Raw genomic sequence first — 17,828 nt, 5'->3', positions numbered from 1 at the left:
TCCTGTACACCGATGATCCGGAAGAGAAAACAGCTATAAAAATAAGTCTCTCAAGCTGATTATCTCAGATGCCAACTAATCAAACTCTCTCAGAAGTGATGTCAGGGCACATATCACAAGAGCTAAGGCCCTGTCATTGGCAGTGAAGAATAGAGCATTTTACAATGTGATGTGCAGAGCTGCAACCCGGCCACCACCCCAGATTGCTCAAGATGGAAGAATATTCCCTCCCTCAAATACTGCTATTGATAAATTCCAGCAGTGCCTCCAGATTTCTGGATGAGTAACAGGAGAGAAAATTACAATGTGAAAAGCTGTCACAGGTCAGACACAAATCAGCTAATTCAGTTTAGTTACTCTTCAGTTAAAAGGAATAATTCCTAAATGTGACATTTGAATTAACTATTCCCAGGGGCCAAATTTGCCCTTCAGAGGCAGAGTTTGGCCCTTTTTAGCTGCTCAGAGGTGAGCATTTGACTAAATGTTCTGGTTTGCTATGAAGAAAAAGGGAGTTATTTGGCTCATTCAATCTGATTACAGAGCTCTACTAAAAAGGCTATAGAAAATGAAGGTGCACCAACTAAACAGTGTTGTGAAAATTATTTTGTAGAATTACATATAATACTTACAATTTGGCCTACAGGTCCTTTAGGACCCAGAATTCCAACTAAACCAATGTCCCCATCAGGACCCTAAAAATAAAAATAAAAGGCTTAAATCAACTGAACATCTGACAGACTAAAATCTAGCCACTATCTCAGCCAAAACTACTGTACGTAAGCAATTATTTTTCTCAGAAAGAACAGTATGGAGAGTGGAAGCATGATACTTGCTAAGAGCAATCAAAGTGAAAACATGAAACAAACTGACTCTGGGCTTGTCTACACTTAGAGTGTTGCAGTGGTGGCAGCAGCACCATTGTAGCACTTAGTGAAGATGCTATCTATGTCGATGGGAGAGCTTCTCCCGTTGGCATAGGTACTCCGCCTCTCTGAGAGATGGTAGCTATGCAATGGGAGAAGTCCTTCCGCCGATATAGCGCTGTCTGCACTGGGGGTTAGGTTGGTCTAACTACGTCACTTGGGTGTGGATTTTCTGTAGTTATAACGTAGTTATATTGACAGAAGGTGGTAGTGTAGACCAGGGCTCAGAATATTACTGTGCTGGGTTAGGCTAAAACTCATGGAAGCTGGGGGATGTAACTGGTGCCTTTTATTTTCAGATAGCTGTAAGAAACAGTTATGTTCCTTTTTGAAATAGTAGAGGCCTCCACCCCAAACACAGGTATCGGACATCACTCAAAACAAATTCAAAGAAATTTAACACTATGTAGGATTGGGGCTTGGGTGGGTATTGTAACAGAGGTGTGTGCATGAGAGAAAGAGAAGCAGGAGAAACACCACCGAAACAGACACTGCAATTAAAAGCCTGCAACTGGCCTGTGCCAGCTAAATCAGGCTGGTGGGGCTCAGGCTAAGGGGATGTTTAATTGTGGTGTAGATGTGAGGCTCAGGCTGCAGCCTGGGCTCTAGGGTCCCAGAGCTTATTCTGTCACCTGAACATCTATACCGGGATTAAACAGCCTCTTAGCCGGAGTCAGCTGGCACAGGCGAGTCACAGGTGTCTAATTGCAGTGTAGACACCAAGAGAAAGTGCAAAAAGCCAGACACAGCCTGGACAAGCACCAAGAGCGTAGCCCCGAGAAAAGCCCCAAGAGAGAAAGAGAGCTTTGGGGCTGAGTGCTGGCTGAAAGGGGCTTGGAGCTGTGAGCAAAGAAACTCTCCCCCATAGTTTGATTCCGCCTGTATTCAGGGAAAGAGGACTTTGTACATTCTTTGTAAATAAACAGTATTTCCTCACAGATACCTGACTCCATCATCACCTTCTCCTCCTAACAGAAACAACCCACAGGGCTCTGAACTTTGGCTAACCACTCAGGTCAAAAAGGGGTAATCCTACTTTTTGATCTCTGCTTTAGATCTGTGATACATAGCTTGATGTCTGCAACAGTCCAATAGTTCTGGATACATTTAAAACCAATTATTGCTAAAACCAATTAAAAATTGCCCCATCTTTCTTTGCAAATGGCTTAAACTCTAAAATAATAAAAAAAAGATGCACACGTACTTTTGGACCTGGGAATCCTTGAAACCCCATCAAACCTTGATCTCCAAGTTCTCCCTGTAATATTAGCAGGCATGTTGGTTATTATTCCATGTTGCTGACTGAATTGTTAGAATATTGTTTTGCGTCATCCATGGTAGATACGTACAGTTTTCCCTTTCAATCCAGGATCTCCTGGTGGGCCTTGATCACCTTGTACCCCAGGAAGGCCTCTTTTACCTTGTTTTCCTGGATGACCCTGAAGCCCTTGCTCACCCTATGGAGAGACCGATAATGCATCTTTCCTTATCATTGCAACGGAACAGCTATAAGATTAACTCCTCAATGAATGTGTGTCAGAAAAGAATTATGTAGCTAAACAGCTTTTATATAGCAACAAACTTTTCCACTATCTATTTCAAACAGTTGTACAGTATTTCACTACTTTTCCTTCAGGAATATTTTCTAGTAATTATTCCTTTCACTAAAATACAAACATTGCTTGATTGTTGCTTGACTTGGGGACACAAAACATCACCCCGACAACTTTACCACTCTCCTCTCCCATTGTCTGTTCCTTGAATGTCAGCTCTTCAGGGCAGGAACAGGCTATGTCTACACTACGCATGTTTTAGCGACACAGCTGTACCACTATAGCTGTGCCACTAAAAGGTGCGCAGTGTAGCCGCTGTTTGTTGGCAGGAGCAGGGATGGCTCCAGCTTTTTTGCCGCCCCAAGCGGTGAAGAAAAAAACCCCAAAAAACCCGATTGAGCTGCTGCCGAAGTGCCACCGAAGAGGAAGAGAGGGAGTGAAGGATCCGCTGCTGAATTGCCGCCGAAGACTCGGACGTGCTACCCCAAGAACGGTCGGAGTGCCACCCCTTTCTACCGGCAGCCCCAGGCATCTGCTTCCTTTGCTGGTGCCTGGAGCCAGCCCTGGGCAGGAGAGAGTTCTTCCATCAACAAAAAACTTCCACTCCCAACGAGCAGCAGTAGCTTTGTCGGCAAGAGAACTCTCCTATTCACACCTGCACTTTTTGTCAGCAAAGCTTTTATCATTTGGGGGAGGGGTGTTTTTTCACATCTATGAATGACATTCAGGTTCCAGTGTAGACAAAGCCACAGTCTGATACTGTCCTAGGACAAAAGAGACCCAATCCTGATTGGGGCCTTTGGGCATTATCATAATATACATAATTAGTAGTGACTAGAATAGTTAGTTCCCAAGTATAGTCATGGAAAGATAACAGAGAAATCAGAAAATTTCTTCATACTTACTAAATAAAACTTTGTTTTTAAAAACGGTTTACCAGTAAAATCATGTGGAGAAAAATGGACTTTCTGGAAATCATCAGTTTAAATCAAGCATTCCACTCCAAATCCTGAAAATGACTTCTGCTGTTTCCACTCTCTGCTTCCTACGGCACTGGCTTCAGTTTACTTCTAGTCAGTTTCACATTAGTAGATGGATCTGTGACAGTGTACCCCATAAGGCTTTATGGGGAGGGGGTGCTTATAAATGTATGTATGACATAACTGGAATATGTTTTGTGCTGCCTATGCCATGTAACATATCTCCGTAAGGGTTATGATCTACTATATCTATTCATCCTATTTGTACATATATATCATTTTCTACTCGAGGTTAAGAATATGGGCCGCATGCTTGCCTGATTTCTAAGTAAGCTTTGTGAGGCATTTGGTCAGCTTCTTTAGGAAGGAATTCGCCAGGTTAAGTACCTGATCAGGAGACACTTAGGGAACAATGCATCTTGGAATGCTCCAATCCACATGAGAAGTCTTCCTGGAGACATGCAAGATGCCATGTGGACAATGGCGTTGGCCTGCAAAGACTGAGTCATGCAGGGGCATGTGACTTGCCCAGGTGACTCCAAAACTCCATCTTGGAGCTGGGCTTTGCATAGGAGGGAGGAGCGGGGTCTCCACCCACAAGAGAGAGTCTACTTAAACCTGTGGGAAACCCCTCCATTGGGTCTTCAGCTGGCTAAAGAAGGAGCCTCTCCACCCCGCCCCCAAGATACTTGAAGGAGACTGAAACAAAGGACAGTAACTACAGGGGGTGTGAGTGATTGCTGGACCCAGGCTAAAAGGAGATTAGCCTGTAAAAGGGAGCACTCTGGAACTGGTGAGGAAATTATCTGTATTCAGTTTGATTAGGCATAGATTTGCGCATTTTATTTTATTTTGCTTGGTGACTTACTTTGTTCTATCTGTTACTACTTTGAACCACTTAAATCCTACTGTCTGTATTTAATAAAATCACTTTCTATTTAGTAATTCACTCAGAGTATGTATTAATACCTGGGGGAGCAAACAACTGTGCATATCTCTCTATCAGTGTTATAGAGGGCGAACAATTTATGAGTTTGCCCTGCATAAGCTTTATGCAGGGTAAAACGGATTTATTTGGGTTTAGACCCCATTGGGAGTTGGGCATCTGAGTGCTAAAGACAAGCGCACTACTGTGAGCTGTTTTCAGGTAAACTTGCAGCTTTGGGACAAGTGATTCAGACCCTGGGTCTGTGTCTGGAGCCAGATGGGAGTGTCTGGCTCAGCAAGACAGGGTGCTGGAGTCCTGAGCTGGCAGGGAAAACAGGAGCAGGGGTAGTCTTTGCACATCCGGTGGCAGCTCCCAAGGGGGTTTCTGTGATCCAACCCGTCACAGGATCAAAACATGCTACTGTGGTATCTGGAATTGCCTGGAAAATGGAGCTCTCGCAAATTGTTTTCTCCTTTTGGGATATTGGGGTGAAGAAGAAAGAATCTGGTCCTGTGAGATTCTGAGCACCCTGGTTTTCCATTGAAGCTCAGAGATACCTGCCACCTTCCCAGATTGGGCCCTACACTTGAAAGTATTGCAATCAAATGTTAATGGATTGCTTCACAGGACAAATCATGCAGGACATATTCCAGCAAAACTCCCATGCCAGTCACAGGAAGTTTGCCTCAGTAAGACTAAAGGGTTTGGCTCTAAAGCTTGTATTAGTAAGGGCCCAGATAGATGAATGTTAATTGGTTCTTGGTGTTGGAAGTAAAATGCTGCTGGTTGGGAACTGATGCTCCAAAGCCAGATTAATTTGCTCTGTTTTTATAAAATGTGAGAAACAAGAAAAATTATGCAGTCTGCAGTCTTACATTTCAAATGTGCGTTTGATATTAACATTAGTGTTATTAAAAGGCGTTTTGTTGTCCCATGATCTGTCAGCTAGGAGATGAAGATGAAGATTAAGGAACATCAACAATACTGGATCTGACAAGCATAACAAAATATCAGTCACAGTACCTTAAGTCCTGGTTCTCCACTGATACCTGGCACGCCCGGCAATCCCTTTGCTCCCCGAATTCCAGGATACCCTGCCAGCCCTGCTATTCCTGGGCTCCCTTTATTACCCTTAACAAGGCAAGAACAACTGATTACAATCAGAACAGCCATTGGCAGCATTTCCATTGCACACTAAAACGGGCACACACTTTAATGTTCAGCCAATGCTGTTTATATATTTGTGTATATATTTATACCACATCTCTGTATATGCGCACACACAGCTAGACAATAGTATACAGCTGTAAAACATATTGGGATTACTCTATAAATAAACGTGGTCTTAGTAACTAAAACAACATTTTGTGCTGGGGGTGCCATTTCAGACTTGGAGGAGGGGCAACTTTCATTGTGATTCCAGGAGCTACTTAGGCACTCTAGGTTTTTTTGCAGATACTAATTCATAAATTTGCTGACAGGAGCACTGTATCTAATTCCTATATAAAGAACAAAAATTAAATAAAAATATTAGACCCACTTAGCTCTAATACTAAGATGTAGACGTGTTATTCCTTGACTTCAGCAAAGCTTTTGATATGGTCTTACTTTCTATCACTTTTTTGCTGTTCATAAACTTGAAATAGATCAATTAACTTTTGGAAACATCCTACTAGGGCAGGGCCCCATGAGTTTATACTGCACCTGCCTGGGGCTTAAGGGGTGTTAACCAACTACAAATAGACTAAAAACGGGACTTTAAATAGGAGTTAATCTGACACTTTCAAGTCACTTTCACAGTATTGCCAACACCAAGTGTTCAAAAAATCATGAATCAGGCTCACCAAAAATCATGAGATTGGCTTTAAAATAATGAGATTATGTAAAAATAATAGATTTGGTGTTCTTTTTATTTGTCTTCTGCTTTTTGAACCTTTAGGGTGCACTGGGGTCATGCTTTAAAGCTTTTTCCACAGCCACGAGGGCTAGAAACTTCATTTTTCTTTAAGAATGAAGGCTGAAATAATCACATATCCACTTGACTCCAAGAGCTGGGGCTTTAAGGAAAACAATAATTATCATCAAAGTTCTTTTCAACTTTCCCTTACGGTACTTGTTGACTATCGGTCTTGTGCCAGTATTTAGCCTTAGATGGAGTTTACCACCAGCTTTGAGACTCATGACAAAATCATGAGAGTTGGCAACACTGCAAAGGCTAATTACTTTCCAGAAGGCTCTTAAACACAACACTACAGTGACTGAGTTGCAATTTTCACAGGAGAGTATTTAAAACCAAACACCAAGAAAATTCCAAATTTAAAGGTGAGAAGAAAAAAAAAAAAAGAGATTTCCGAGGTATATAAGGGCCACTGCAGGCAGGAAAGGAAAATGAACAGGCACAGGGGCTCTGGGCAGCTCTTCCTCTTGAAAGGAAGTTGGAGGGTCAAATCTTCTAGTCCTTAATCAAGTAAAATTTTGATTGCCTTATATAAGTGCCTCCACTCACAGATATTAACATGTGCTCAATAACTATACACTTCATACTTAAATATCTGAGCCATCTTATTCAGGGCTACACATCTTATACACATTGGCTCAGGAACTACATTTTCTGGCATATTTTGAACAGTGCTGAGCACACAGATGGTGCCCAGTGAATAATACAACTCATGACAATAATTGTTGACTTTAGGGACTCTGTGGATGCAATTTCTGTTCTTTGTTCTGGAATTGGCCTCAATACATCTGCCTAAGAATTTGAGGCATAAACACATTTGATACTCAAACGACACTTTCTCATTCCTTCCTTTTCTCGAACTCAGAAAAAAAAATGACAAAACAAAATGGTTTTCAGTTAAAATCTAAAATTGCACAGCAGCCAATGCTATACAGCCCAGCCTGGGGCAGAACCTGCCACCCATTGTGGATTAAGTGATCTCCTCTCATTCTCTCTTCATCCTTCCTGACCTCTGTGCTGCTTTACATGTTGTGAATCATGCTTCCCAATCGCTTGGGACTGTTTGCTGGAGTCTTAGAGAACTGGCCTTCTTGGTTTTCCTCCCATCTATCAGAGTCCTCTTTTTTCTTGCAGCGTGCAGCAGAGAGTTAGGCTGGTCCAGTGGATAGGGAGCTAGCCCTGAGTAAAGTGACCGTATTTTCCCAAAGAGAAAATGGGACACCCCATGGGGCCGGCCGAAGGCCTCTCACCTCCAGACAGGGCCGGTCCAAGCCCTCCCTGCCTCCTTGGGCCAGCCCAAGATACTCTTCCCTCCCCCCATGCAGGTCCAGCCCAAGCCCCCGCTGCTGCCCGCCCGGGGACAGCCTAGCCCAAGCCGCTGTCCTGAGCCCTCCCTCCCGCGTTGCCGCTCACCCTCCTGCACATTCCTCCGTGCCACGCTAGGGATTGCACCCCACTTTTGTGGCAAAATTGTGCATTTGTCCAGTTTGCTCTTGCCAACTGGTGATCAGCTGGCAAGAGCAAATGAGACAAATGCCCAGCTGGGACAGGGCTTAAACAAGGGACTGTCATTGCCAAAACAGGACAAATGGTCACCCTAGTCCTGAGAGACCTGGATTCTACTTCCTGTATGACCTCAGGCCACTCACAGTGCCTTAGGTACAGCATTTCAAAGGTTTTTAGGCACTCAAAGATGCAGCTAGGCATCTAGTGGGGTTTACAAAGCACCTAAGCTTCTAGGTGCTTTTGAAAATCCCACTAGGTCCCTAAATACCTTTGAAAATCTGGCCTTTATTCTCTCTGTGCCTCAATGCCCCATCTGTACAATAGGGATACCAGCACTGCTCTACCTCACAGTGGGGCTGTGAGGAGAAATAGGTTAGACATTGTGAGGCGCTCAGATACTGTGGTGATGGGGCCACATAAGTACCACAGGTAGAGTCCATTCTATATGCATCTGAAGAAGTGGGCTGTAGTCCACGAAAGCTTATGCTCTAATAAATTTGTTAGTCTCTAAGGTGCCACAAGTACTCCTGTTCTTCTTTTTGCGGATACAGACTAACACGGCTGCTACTCTGAAACAGGTAGAGTGGGATCTTCTCTATACCACTTCTAGCCCTTCCCTGGGTATGGCCCCTTCTTTTGACCTATGCCCTTCAAATCTCCCTCTTTTCAGAATGTAAACTTGGCTCAGAGGGTTTGGCTGTATTTCTTCCGAGTCTCCTGCCTTCTCTCTTTAACCCTCCTCCCCCTCCACCAGGGATTCCTGTTTTACAGGTTCATCTAACCACTTCCAGATCCTTAATTTAATTACCAGCCCTTTCTTATCTTAATCACCCTGCCTCTGTCTGTAAACAAAATACTGTCTCCCTGCCGAGGGGCACAAACTGGGAGCAGCACATCTCCTCTGCAGAACTCAAATTCCACACTAATGCTGAGCTGTAGTTAAGAGCTCCGGCTGGGAGCACACCACCTGTACAAAACTTGGGGTAGGGGGCAGGAGTCTTCTCCTCCCCCCACAAATGACACCCCTGATTTTGTGATTAGATCTCCTCTCTCAATGTTTGCTTTGAGAATCATCTCCACAGGCCTGGATAAAGGCACCCAGAACTGTGAAGTGAATCAACATGAAATCAGTGGGGCTCCCTTCTGGCACTGATGTCTCCATGTGTGTGGTCAGTTGCGGGACTGCAGACTGAGTCTGGACATTGATGACCAGCAGTATGCTCTTCCACATAACTGTATATTTCAAAACCACTTTACTGACATCCCAGTGGCTTCTTTCACTTCTCCTATTCAAGGGTAGTGTGGATCATACAAAGTTGTTTATATTAGTGATGGAACCATCTATCTGAAACTAACCCCATACCTCAAGTTTTGGGGACACCAATAAAATGGGATCTGGATCTGACCCATAGCTGTTTTTGCTTGATTACAGTTTAAAATGTGCAGGGTCAGGGCCCTAATCAGTGTTAGTAACAGAACATGACTGCTTGGGCTCATCCCTGGATGACACATGTATGATCTTTCCATAGATATGTTGTTTTCTTTTTAATTAGGTCTGAGAATTCAAGAGATCACAAGCTTATAATAAGGAGCTCCTCTTGATGAAAACAAGATGTCAGACTCATTGATTGCAGATGTACTGAAATGACTGTTCAGCCTTGAAACACTTATTCGTGTAGGAGGTTCTCCACATAACAAAAAGACAGTGCTTTTTCTCATAGCGTCTTTCAGAGACATTCAAATTCAAATGCTTATTTATAAATGCCAAACATCCTAATAATATTAGCATTATTGTGTACAAAAAGGATGAATATAAAAATAAATTTACCACATCAAGAAACATCAGAACATTTGCTACTAAAATATATTGGTACCCCAGACTGTACAGAAGAGCAACAATTTTTAAATGAAAAAAACATGCTGCTGAGTATATTGAGTTAAACCAAAAGAACATGCCTATGCCATGTTTTAAAAAATGAATGGAAAGATGCCCTCCTCATCCATAATTAGTGTTTATTATGATGTCACTTAGAAGCAAACACAGAATATCTTTTTCATATGTCGTTCCATTCATCATTTCTATTAATAGAGCAGATTTCCTAATGTGGCTTCCACAGCCTTTAAATATGTTACTCTGGTTCCCAGTCTGATGAACTGCTGTGCTTTCATAACAAATGTTCTGCTCTCTCTATTTTATGCGGCTAACTTGTGTTTAAAATATCTCTTAAGTAGATACACGTCAATGTTATTGTTAACATTCAGTATTCAGTAGTACTGGAAGAATGTTGAATTATTACTGAACAGGCTAAAAAGAATAAGAAAAAGCTATCCATTATGGTGTTCCCTCTAAATTCAACTGCAAAGAACTACAATCACTTGAAATAAACCCTGTAACTCCACAGTTAATATGATATGAAGCCTTTAACAGCTAGAGTAATATGCATCTGCCCCCTTATGAACAAGTTATTTCATTTGTTTTTGTGTTTTTTCCACCAAAATGCAAATACACCAGTATTTATAGCAGTTCTTCGTCAACTATTAACTTGACTAAATAGTTACACTAAATTTAATCTAATTTATCTTCATAACAAATTATGGGTCAATCCAGCCAATACTTACTACCAGGCACAGTGTTTACTACTGTAAGTAGCCTCATTGATTTCAATGGGGCCTAATTTTCCATGGGGGAGAATTAGCAACGGGGTTTCCATCCTTCCTTTTGGCGAAATGGTGACATATAAAAGATGTTCAGAGGGGCGGAAGGCTGCCTGCCGTCTTCTCTATAGGAAAGTAGGATTGGCATTGCCAGTACTACACACACACACACACATACACACACACTCTCTCTCTCTCTCTCCTTTCAGACTTCCCCAGCAACTCTGGGCTACCTAGGATGCTTCAATCTCTAGTGCAGTTATTAAGGCACTCCCAATATTTTTCTAGCTGCTGTGGGAAAGAATATGAGATGACTATGCCATAACAACAGTGTTGTAACAATGCTGTAAAAAGAACTTTTCCTTAACCCTGCAGCCTCCCTCTGTTTATATGTAAAGCATGTAGGGCAGAGGTAGGTATATGTTACTCACAGGAAAGCCTGCATTCCCAGGTAACCCAGGCTTTCCAGGATTCCCAGGAATGCCCTCTGGTCCAGGATATCCAGAAGCACCTTTCTGCCCTCGTGGGCCTGGTTTTCCCTTGAAACAAATTCAAATAGAATATGAATCTACTCAATCTATTCATATTCATGAGCAGTGTCTAAAGTCATAGAAAAAAGATTTCAAAACAATATTTCCTAGGCCCTACTATAATAATAGTCTCAGTAACCTAGATCAACATTTTCAAAAGTGGCCTCTGAGTTTGGATGGCCAACCTGAGATTCCTTGGGTCTGATTTTCAGAGGCGCTGAGGACCTGCAGATCCCAGTGACTTCAGCTGGAGTTGTGACTGTTTGCACATCAGGTCCAAGGTATCTCAGGTGAGACATCCAACAATCAGGGCTTCAGAGGTCAGAGGTGATTTCTGAAAGTATTTGGAGCTATTATATAATTGAGAAATTACATAATTCAAACACATCTGTATCAAAAACACATGAGAACCTCTCATTAAACAGCACTTACCTTACTAGCCCTTGGTTAAGCTTTCACTGAATGCTATCATGTCATCTTCATCAAAGCTTCAGTGAATTTCTTTCAACAAGATGATTTACCTTTAAACTGCAATATACTAGTGGAAGAGGCTTAGAACTCATGTAACTACACCTCTACCCTGATAGAACATGACCCGATATAACACGAATTCAGATATAACGCAGTAAAGCAGTGCTCCGGCGGGGCGGGGCTGTGCAGTCCGGCGGATCAAAGCAAGTTCAATATAACGCGATTTCACCTATAACGCGGTAAGATTTTTTGGCTCCCGAGGACAGCGTTATATCGGGGTAGAGGTGTATCTCCAAGTGAATGCACGCACCAGAAATACAAAATATCCTCTCCAACTAGATCACTATGCCTCATCCAAAAATGTGTTTTAAACAGTGATATAAATATGTAAAACATTTGTCATGTAAATCTTGGCTTCAATTTTTAGTGGTACAAGAAACTTGCACCTTGTAATGAGCCTGAGATAAGCTTTGGAATTCCCCAGAAGCCTCCTCTCATCGCTCCTCTCTTCCCTGCTTCTCCTTCCTTTTTCCTGCCTTTCCCCATGTTCTCTTTGTTCTGCACTACTGAAACTACATATGTATCTGTTCAGTACTTCCGAGGGCATATCTAAACTTCTAGAATTTCTACATAACTTAATTTATCCATCCACTCTGTACAGGATGTGCAGTTTGTTGACAGACTTCTATTAGGCAGTTGTACTTCTCATTTACCAGAAATGATAGTATGTGAAGCTAGTAAAAGTTATTTACAACATGTGCTGGTGTGTGTTATTTATTAGTGGACCCAGAAATAGCCTGTTGTAATGTATACTAGGTAATGTTTATGGAACATTCACTGGTTTCCTCTTCTACTCACCCTTTGTGGAGAGGGGGAAGGATTAGTTCCTTTAAAAAGGAGTAACTGCTTTTTAATGAAAGTGTGTTTAATATCTGGGGTCTGATGGAGTGACAAAGGTGGGGAAAGGTCAGAAGCTCAGGCAGCCATATTTGTCATGGGCACTTGGATGGAGAGTTCTGAAGGCAGTACACATTCGAAGGAGAATTTATGGGAGCCAATGAGTGAGAGTGTGTGTGTGGGTGGGGGGAACAAATGCAGCTAACTTCAGGGTGGTCCCTGCTAATGTGATAAGAACTGTATGGTCTGTGTAAACTTTACAGACAAAGAATGTAGTTATAACTTTGCAAATGGGAAGCAGCCTCAGGATATAATTCACTAACTGTACCTCATTCCAATGTGCTGATTAACTGAGAGAGTTTGTTTTCAGTATCATTTAATACCATTTTGTGTTTCATCAAAGATTATTGGCCTGATTCTCATTTACCTTAAGGACAATTACATTTAGATCCACTTTGAATCCCATTAGATTGGCAAAGCAGTATAAAGTGATCTTATGGTAAATGAGAATCAGGCCTTATACTACCACAAGCAATGAATAATTTTCATTTTTATATGCATCATCGTTTGCATTTATCTGTTTTATAAACCGAACATAGATGATAGAATCTTGTTACTTACAGGAATTCCAGGTTTCCCAGCTTGACCAGTCATTCCTCTTTTTCCAGTGGGACCCTAGATAATTCAAACATTTGTGAATTGGTCAAACCAAAGACATAAAAGAAGATTCTAATGAGAATCTTTTCATTACCTGGCTTTGGATCAGGCCCTAAAAGCATGTCATTTTCAACAATCAAAACAAAGATTTCATAGTGTGGTTGCTATCAGTTTTCCCCTTCTTCTTTAATATACTGTACAATTTCAGGTAATTTCAACAGTACCAGAGCTAATCAGGATATTCCAGGTAACTTTGCACCATAAGACAATATCACTTTAACAAAGTACATTTTTCTATAGCACTTTCATCTCTTTTTGAAAAGCAAAGCATACAAAATAAGAAATATGGGCACACTGTATATGCTGACGCCTGTATTGGAAAACAGGACTCTTGCCATAGTGAATATTCCCTTTTATCTGGACTCTAAACACAATACGAATGATGAAATAAACAGTTAATTAAAAAAACTACTTTTTGGATTGCACAACCAATGTGGAGACATCTGTGGATTTCGCTAATTTACTGATATGGAGAAGGTAACATTTTCAAAAGCATCTAAGTCCCATTGACTTTCAATGGGTCTGAAGCACTTTTGAGAAGATCCCAAAGCACATAGAAAACTTTAAAAAGCCTTTATAAACCACAGTGTATACAGGGATCATTCATCCACTTCAGAAATACAGCCACCTCTGAGTAGACGGCAGTAGTACACAACAACACTACAGCATAGATTGAGTAGAAAAGACCTTTTAAAGTTTTCTGGTCTAAATTATTTTTAACACAATTTCTAGAAATAAAGGCTAGTGAATAACCATACTATGGTAAAACTATATTCCACCTAATAAAGTTTAAACAAACTAAAGATAAAGGTAAATACAAAACCCACCATACAACTAATGTAAATATCAGAAAGTTAACAAAATACTGTTCCATTGTTTAATTTAATAACTTTTCTTAATAAAATTATGGCACAAAAACTCCACCAATTAAAACTGATATCTATACATTTAAAGCACCCTGTTTCACTTTCATTAACATTTCAGAGTTCATATAAAATAAAAATAGTTAATTTATGTTGTGTGACTAGCCTTGTAAGACTTATTTAGAGCAGCACTATTCACACCACAGAAGCTAAGGTTGTGTCAATGTTTCTATTATTAACCTGCTTTTTTATAAGACTTTAGGTTGTAAAGTTTTGTTCCAGGCTGAATATTGGCTCCAAATTGGCATATGGAGATTTCTTGCTGGGGAGTATTTTCTGACTAATATAATGGAAGTTTTCCCCAGGGAGAGGGTTGAGGGATGACTGTTTTTTGTCCTACAGTGTGCATATGTTCTCAAAGTCAATACATCAGAACGCATAGGAGAGGTTTCATGTTGGTATTGGTATATGAGGATTTCAGGTGTTCATTTTGCATTACTGCCCATTTCCAATGTGTCTCAGATTATCATCTATACACAGAAAATGGTTTATTTGTAGCAGGATTGTGGGGTGAGGGTGGGAGTTCTGGGACAAATCACTAATATCCATCCCATTTAAATTGCAATGGGAATACAGATTACAACTCATCTTTATTCTAATCCTTCTAAAAATATTAGAAGCCAATAAAAGTCACCCAATGGCAGAGTGTGAAATACTTTAGGCAATTTACAGCACACGATGAGAACAAAGTATTACTGGTGAAGGAAAATATTTATATTTGATCTTTTCAAGACTTGCTCTGTCATTAGTGTGCTGTTGTTTTGTAGTATACTCCATACTTCCAGGCCTCAGTCGAAAGCCCAGCCATTCTGAATGTACATACTATACAGTCTGATTGGGCTTTCCTTACAGATTATTTCATCAGATGGATCAGCGCTATGTAATTCTGGGTGTTTGGACAGGGCTAGTTTGTCAAGTGGGCTTCCATTTAAGGACATAAAAGGACATTCAAATATTTTGAGAAGAAGCAAATTTGTAAAGGCTTTTCACCACTTCAGGGTAAATATACTTATCTATCAAGTAGTACTTATTTGCTATCTTAGGTTATTGTGAATTTTTGGTAAGTTTCCATTTCATGCTATTTTTCTCCTTAATGGATGAAATAGAAACAGGATCATTTTAGTCTCAACACCAATATAAATGTCTGATGCCTCAATACCACTGTCAATCATTTTCAGGAGAACTATCATATCTTTTTTCCATAAGCTTAACAACTGGAAAAAGTAGGCCAAATATTTCAAAATTGTATTTGATTCCGATATTTGATACTTAATAAAGTAGCTCAGTGGTTTGAGCATTAGCCTGTTAAACCCAGGGTTGTGAGTTCAATCCTTGACGGGGCCATTTAGGAAACTGGGGTAAAAATCTGTCTGGGGCTTGGTCCTTCTTTGAGCAGGGGGTTGGACTAGATGACCTCTTGAGGTCCTTTCCAACCCTGATACTCTATGATACAGCACATTGGGGCAGGCCCTTGTGTGGGCACGGAAGAGAGGAAACATGAAAGGAACTTACTCATTTGTGACCTGAGTACAGGTGGTCGGCCTCAATTGTAGACCTTAGGCTACCTTGGGAGCAATGGCTGCTCCTAGCTAATATCATTTGGAAGAGGGGGCGGGGATGACATTTTCTCTAACCCTAACCCCAGCCTACTTTCCCTCAGCCAGTGGAATGCACGGTAAGGGATGTAGAAGTGGGCATACTCCTCCAGCACACCCTGGGAGCTTCCGAAGACATTGTGCTCTGGAGTGGTGAAACTCTTCACTGCCTCCATCTCAGAGTGGTGCCTTAAAGGAAGTGTTGAAACTTAGGTAAATACACATTAACAGTTCCTAAAATATTTGGAAATATAAATATGTTGTAATAAAATATGGCAAAAGGAGACATACATCAGGTAATTAGGGCCAAAAATCAACCAACTCCAAAATCAGTTGGCATCTTGAATCTGGCCTAATTTGAAATCTAAATATCTTTTATAGAGAAAAGTCTAGTGAGCACAGGGAATTCTATGGAGAAATACAAATGAAGTATACCTAATTTGATGAGGACCCTGTTCAAGTCACACCAGTGGACAACTATCCTATTCATCGCTGTATGGTTTTAGGTAGCAATCAGGTCCATTGTGTTTGTGTTTGTGAGGTCTTAATAAGGCATAGAGTGTCAATAAGTGGCAGGAAGTCATGTTAAAATAGAACATGAAGACAAATACTGCAGTCATCTTTCAGCACAACAGCTATAAATCATGTTTTGTTCTTAAAGGGACCCTTATGATTTAAAAACTTCACTTTGTCTTCTAAGGACAATAATGGTTGTTACAATTGCAAACACAAAAGAATTACAATAAAGTGGAGTTTTCTTTTCTTTTTTCCACCTACTTCTGATCCTCTCTCTCCCTTTGGTCCTTGCTCCCCCAATTCACCTGGTTCACCCTTTAGAAAGAACAAAAAAAAAAAAAAACACAAGCAAACACAATTGGCCATGAAGGTAGGAGAGAAATAAATTATTTCCAATAACAAACACAGAAGCACAATACATACAGCTAACTGCCTGGAACACTTACTGGAGGCCCTTGTTGTCCAATTGCTCCTCTTAGACCTGGAAGCCCTGTGTGACCCTAGAAACAGAAAACATAAATATCACTGCAGAGATAACTCTGATGAGCTGATCATTTTCTTCTAAAGCCCAATCCTGGGAGGATCTGTGGATATGTTTACATTGCAAAATAACCCACGATGGCAAGTCTCAGAGCCTGGGTCAAATGATTTGGGCTCACATGACGAGGCTAAAAATAGCACTGTAGATGTTCCTGCTCAGGCTGGAGCCCAGGCTCTGAAACCTGACAAGGGGCATGGGTCTCAGCTGGGACCCACTAGCCCAAGTCAGATGACCCAGCTTCTGAGACTCGCTGCCATAGGTGATTTTTTGCACTGTAGACGTACCCTGAAAATCCTCAACTCCACTGAGTTAAATGGAATTCAGGCTGCTCAGTGCCTCATGGAATTAAGGCCTTAATGAGCCTTTCTCCATGACAATCCCTACTTCACGCTCACCATGGGAGGGAATTATACATTGTTTAACGTTTTCTGCATTCTTGCAAGATTGGCTCATACTTGGTTTATTGCTTTATTATAGGTCTGATCTGTTTTGTGTGTGTAAGATCTTTCTGTCAGGGACTGGTTTCAGAGTGATAGCCGTGTTAGTCTATATCAACAAAAACAACAAGGAGTCCGTGTGCCACCTTAGAGACTAACAAATTTATTTGGGCATAAGCTTTCATGGGCTAGAACCCACTTCATCAGATGCATGAAGTGAAAAATACAGGAGCAGGTATACATACATGAAAGGATGGGGGTTGCTTTACCAAGTGTGAGGTCAGTCTAACGAGATAAATCAATTAACAGCAGAATACCAAGGGAGGAAAAATAAGGTGAGAGTAACCTAACAATAGGCAGAAATTGGAATTGGGGAATTTCTGTTACTCTGACCTTCTTGTCAACTGTCTGTAACCTACTGTTACGCTCACCTTCTTGTCAACTGTTTGTAATAGGCCACTCTCTTACCACTTCAAAAGTTATTTTTCCTCCCTTGGTATCCTGCTGTTAATTGATTTATCTCATTAGACTGACCTCACACTCCTCATTGTTTCTGTCAGGGACTGTATCTTTTTGTTTTGCTGACACCACAACAGTAACAATTGTAATGAGTGTTTGTTATAGTGAGGTTACAGCATATTTGCAGGAAAACTGCATAAAACATACACAAAATTATTAAAAAGAACAGGNAAATTTTAA

At 41.1% G+C, this 17,828-nt stretch overlaps 1 protein-coding gene across 1 annotated transcript in view; it reads right to left on the bottom strand.

Moving 5' to 3' along the window:
* Window positions 1-17,828, bottom strand: part of COL24A1 (collagen type XXIV alpha 1 chain) — a gene marked incomplete at its 3' end in the record, with an annotated part of 230,410 nt that overhangs the window by 12,854 nt on the left and 199,728 nt on the right. The window contains 8 exon segments of the mRNA XM_034780084.1: window positions 630-692; window positions 2,128-2,181; window positions 2,273-2,380; window positions 5,408-5,515; window positions 10,934-11,041; window positions 13,022-13,075; window positions 16,413-16,466; window positions 16,598-16,651. Of these exon segments, the coding sequence (XP_034635975.1) occupies window positions 630-692; window positions 2,128-2,181; window positions 2,273-2,380; window positions 5,408-5,515; window positions 10,934-11,041; window positions 13,022-13,075; window positions 16,413-16,466; window positions 16,598-16,651 (603 nt within the window).

This window comes from Trachemys scripta, chromosome 8 (assembly GCF_013100865.1).
Source record: "Trachemys scripta elegans isolate TJP31775 chromosome 8, CAS_Tse_1.0, whole genome shotgun sequence".
In the NCBI taxonomy this organism is placed as follows: domain Eukaryota; kingdom Metazoa; phylum Chordata; order Testudines; family Emydidae; genus Trachemys; species Trachemys scripta.
The sequence above is the reverse complement of the archived record's forward strand: the minus strand, read 5'-3'. Positions and strand labels throughout refer to the sequence as shown.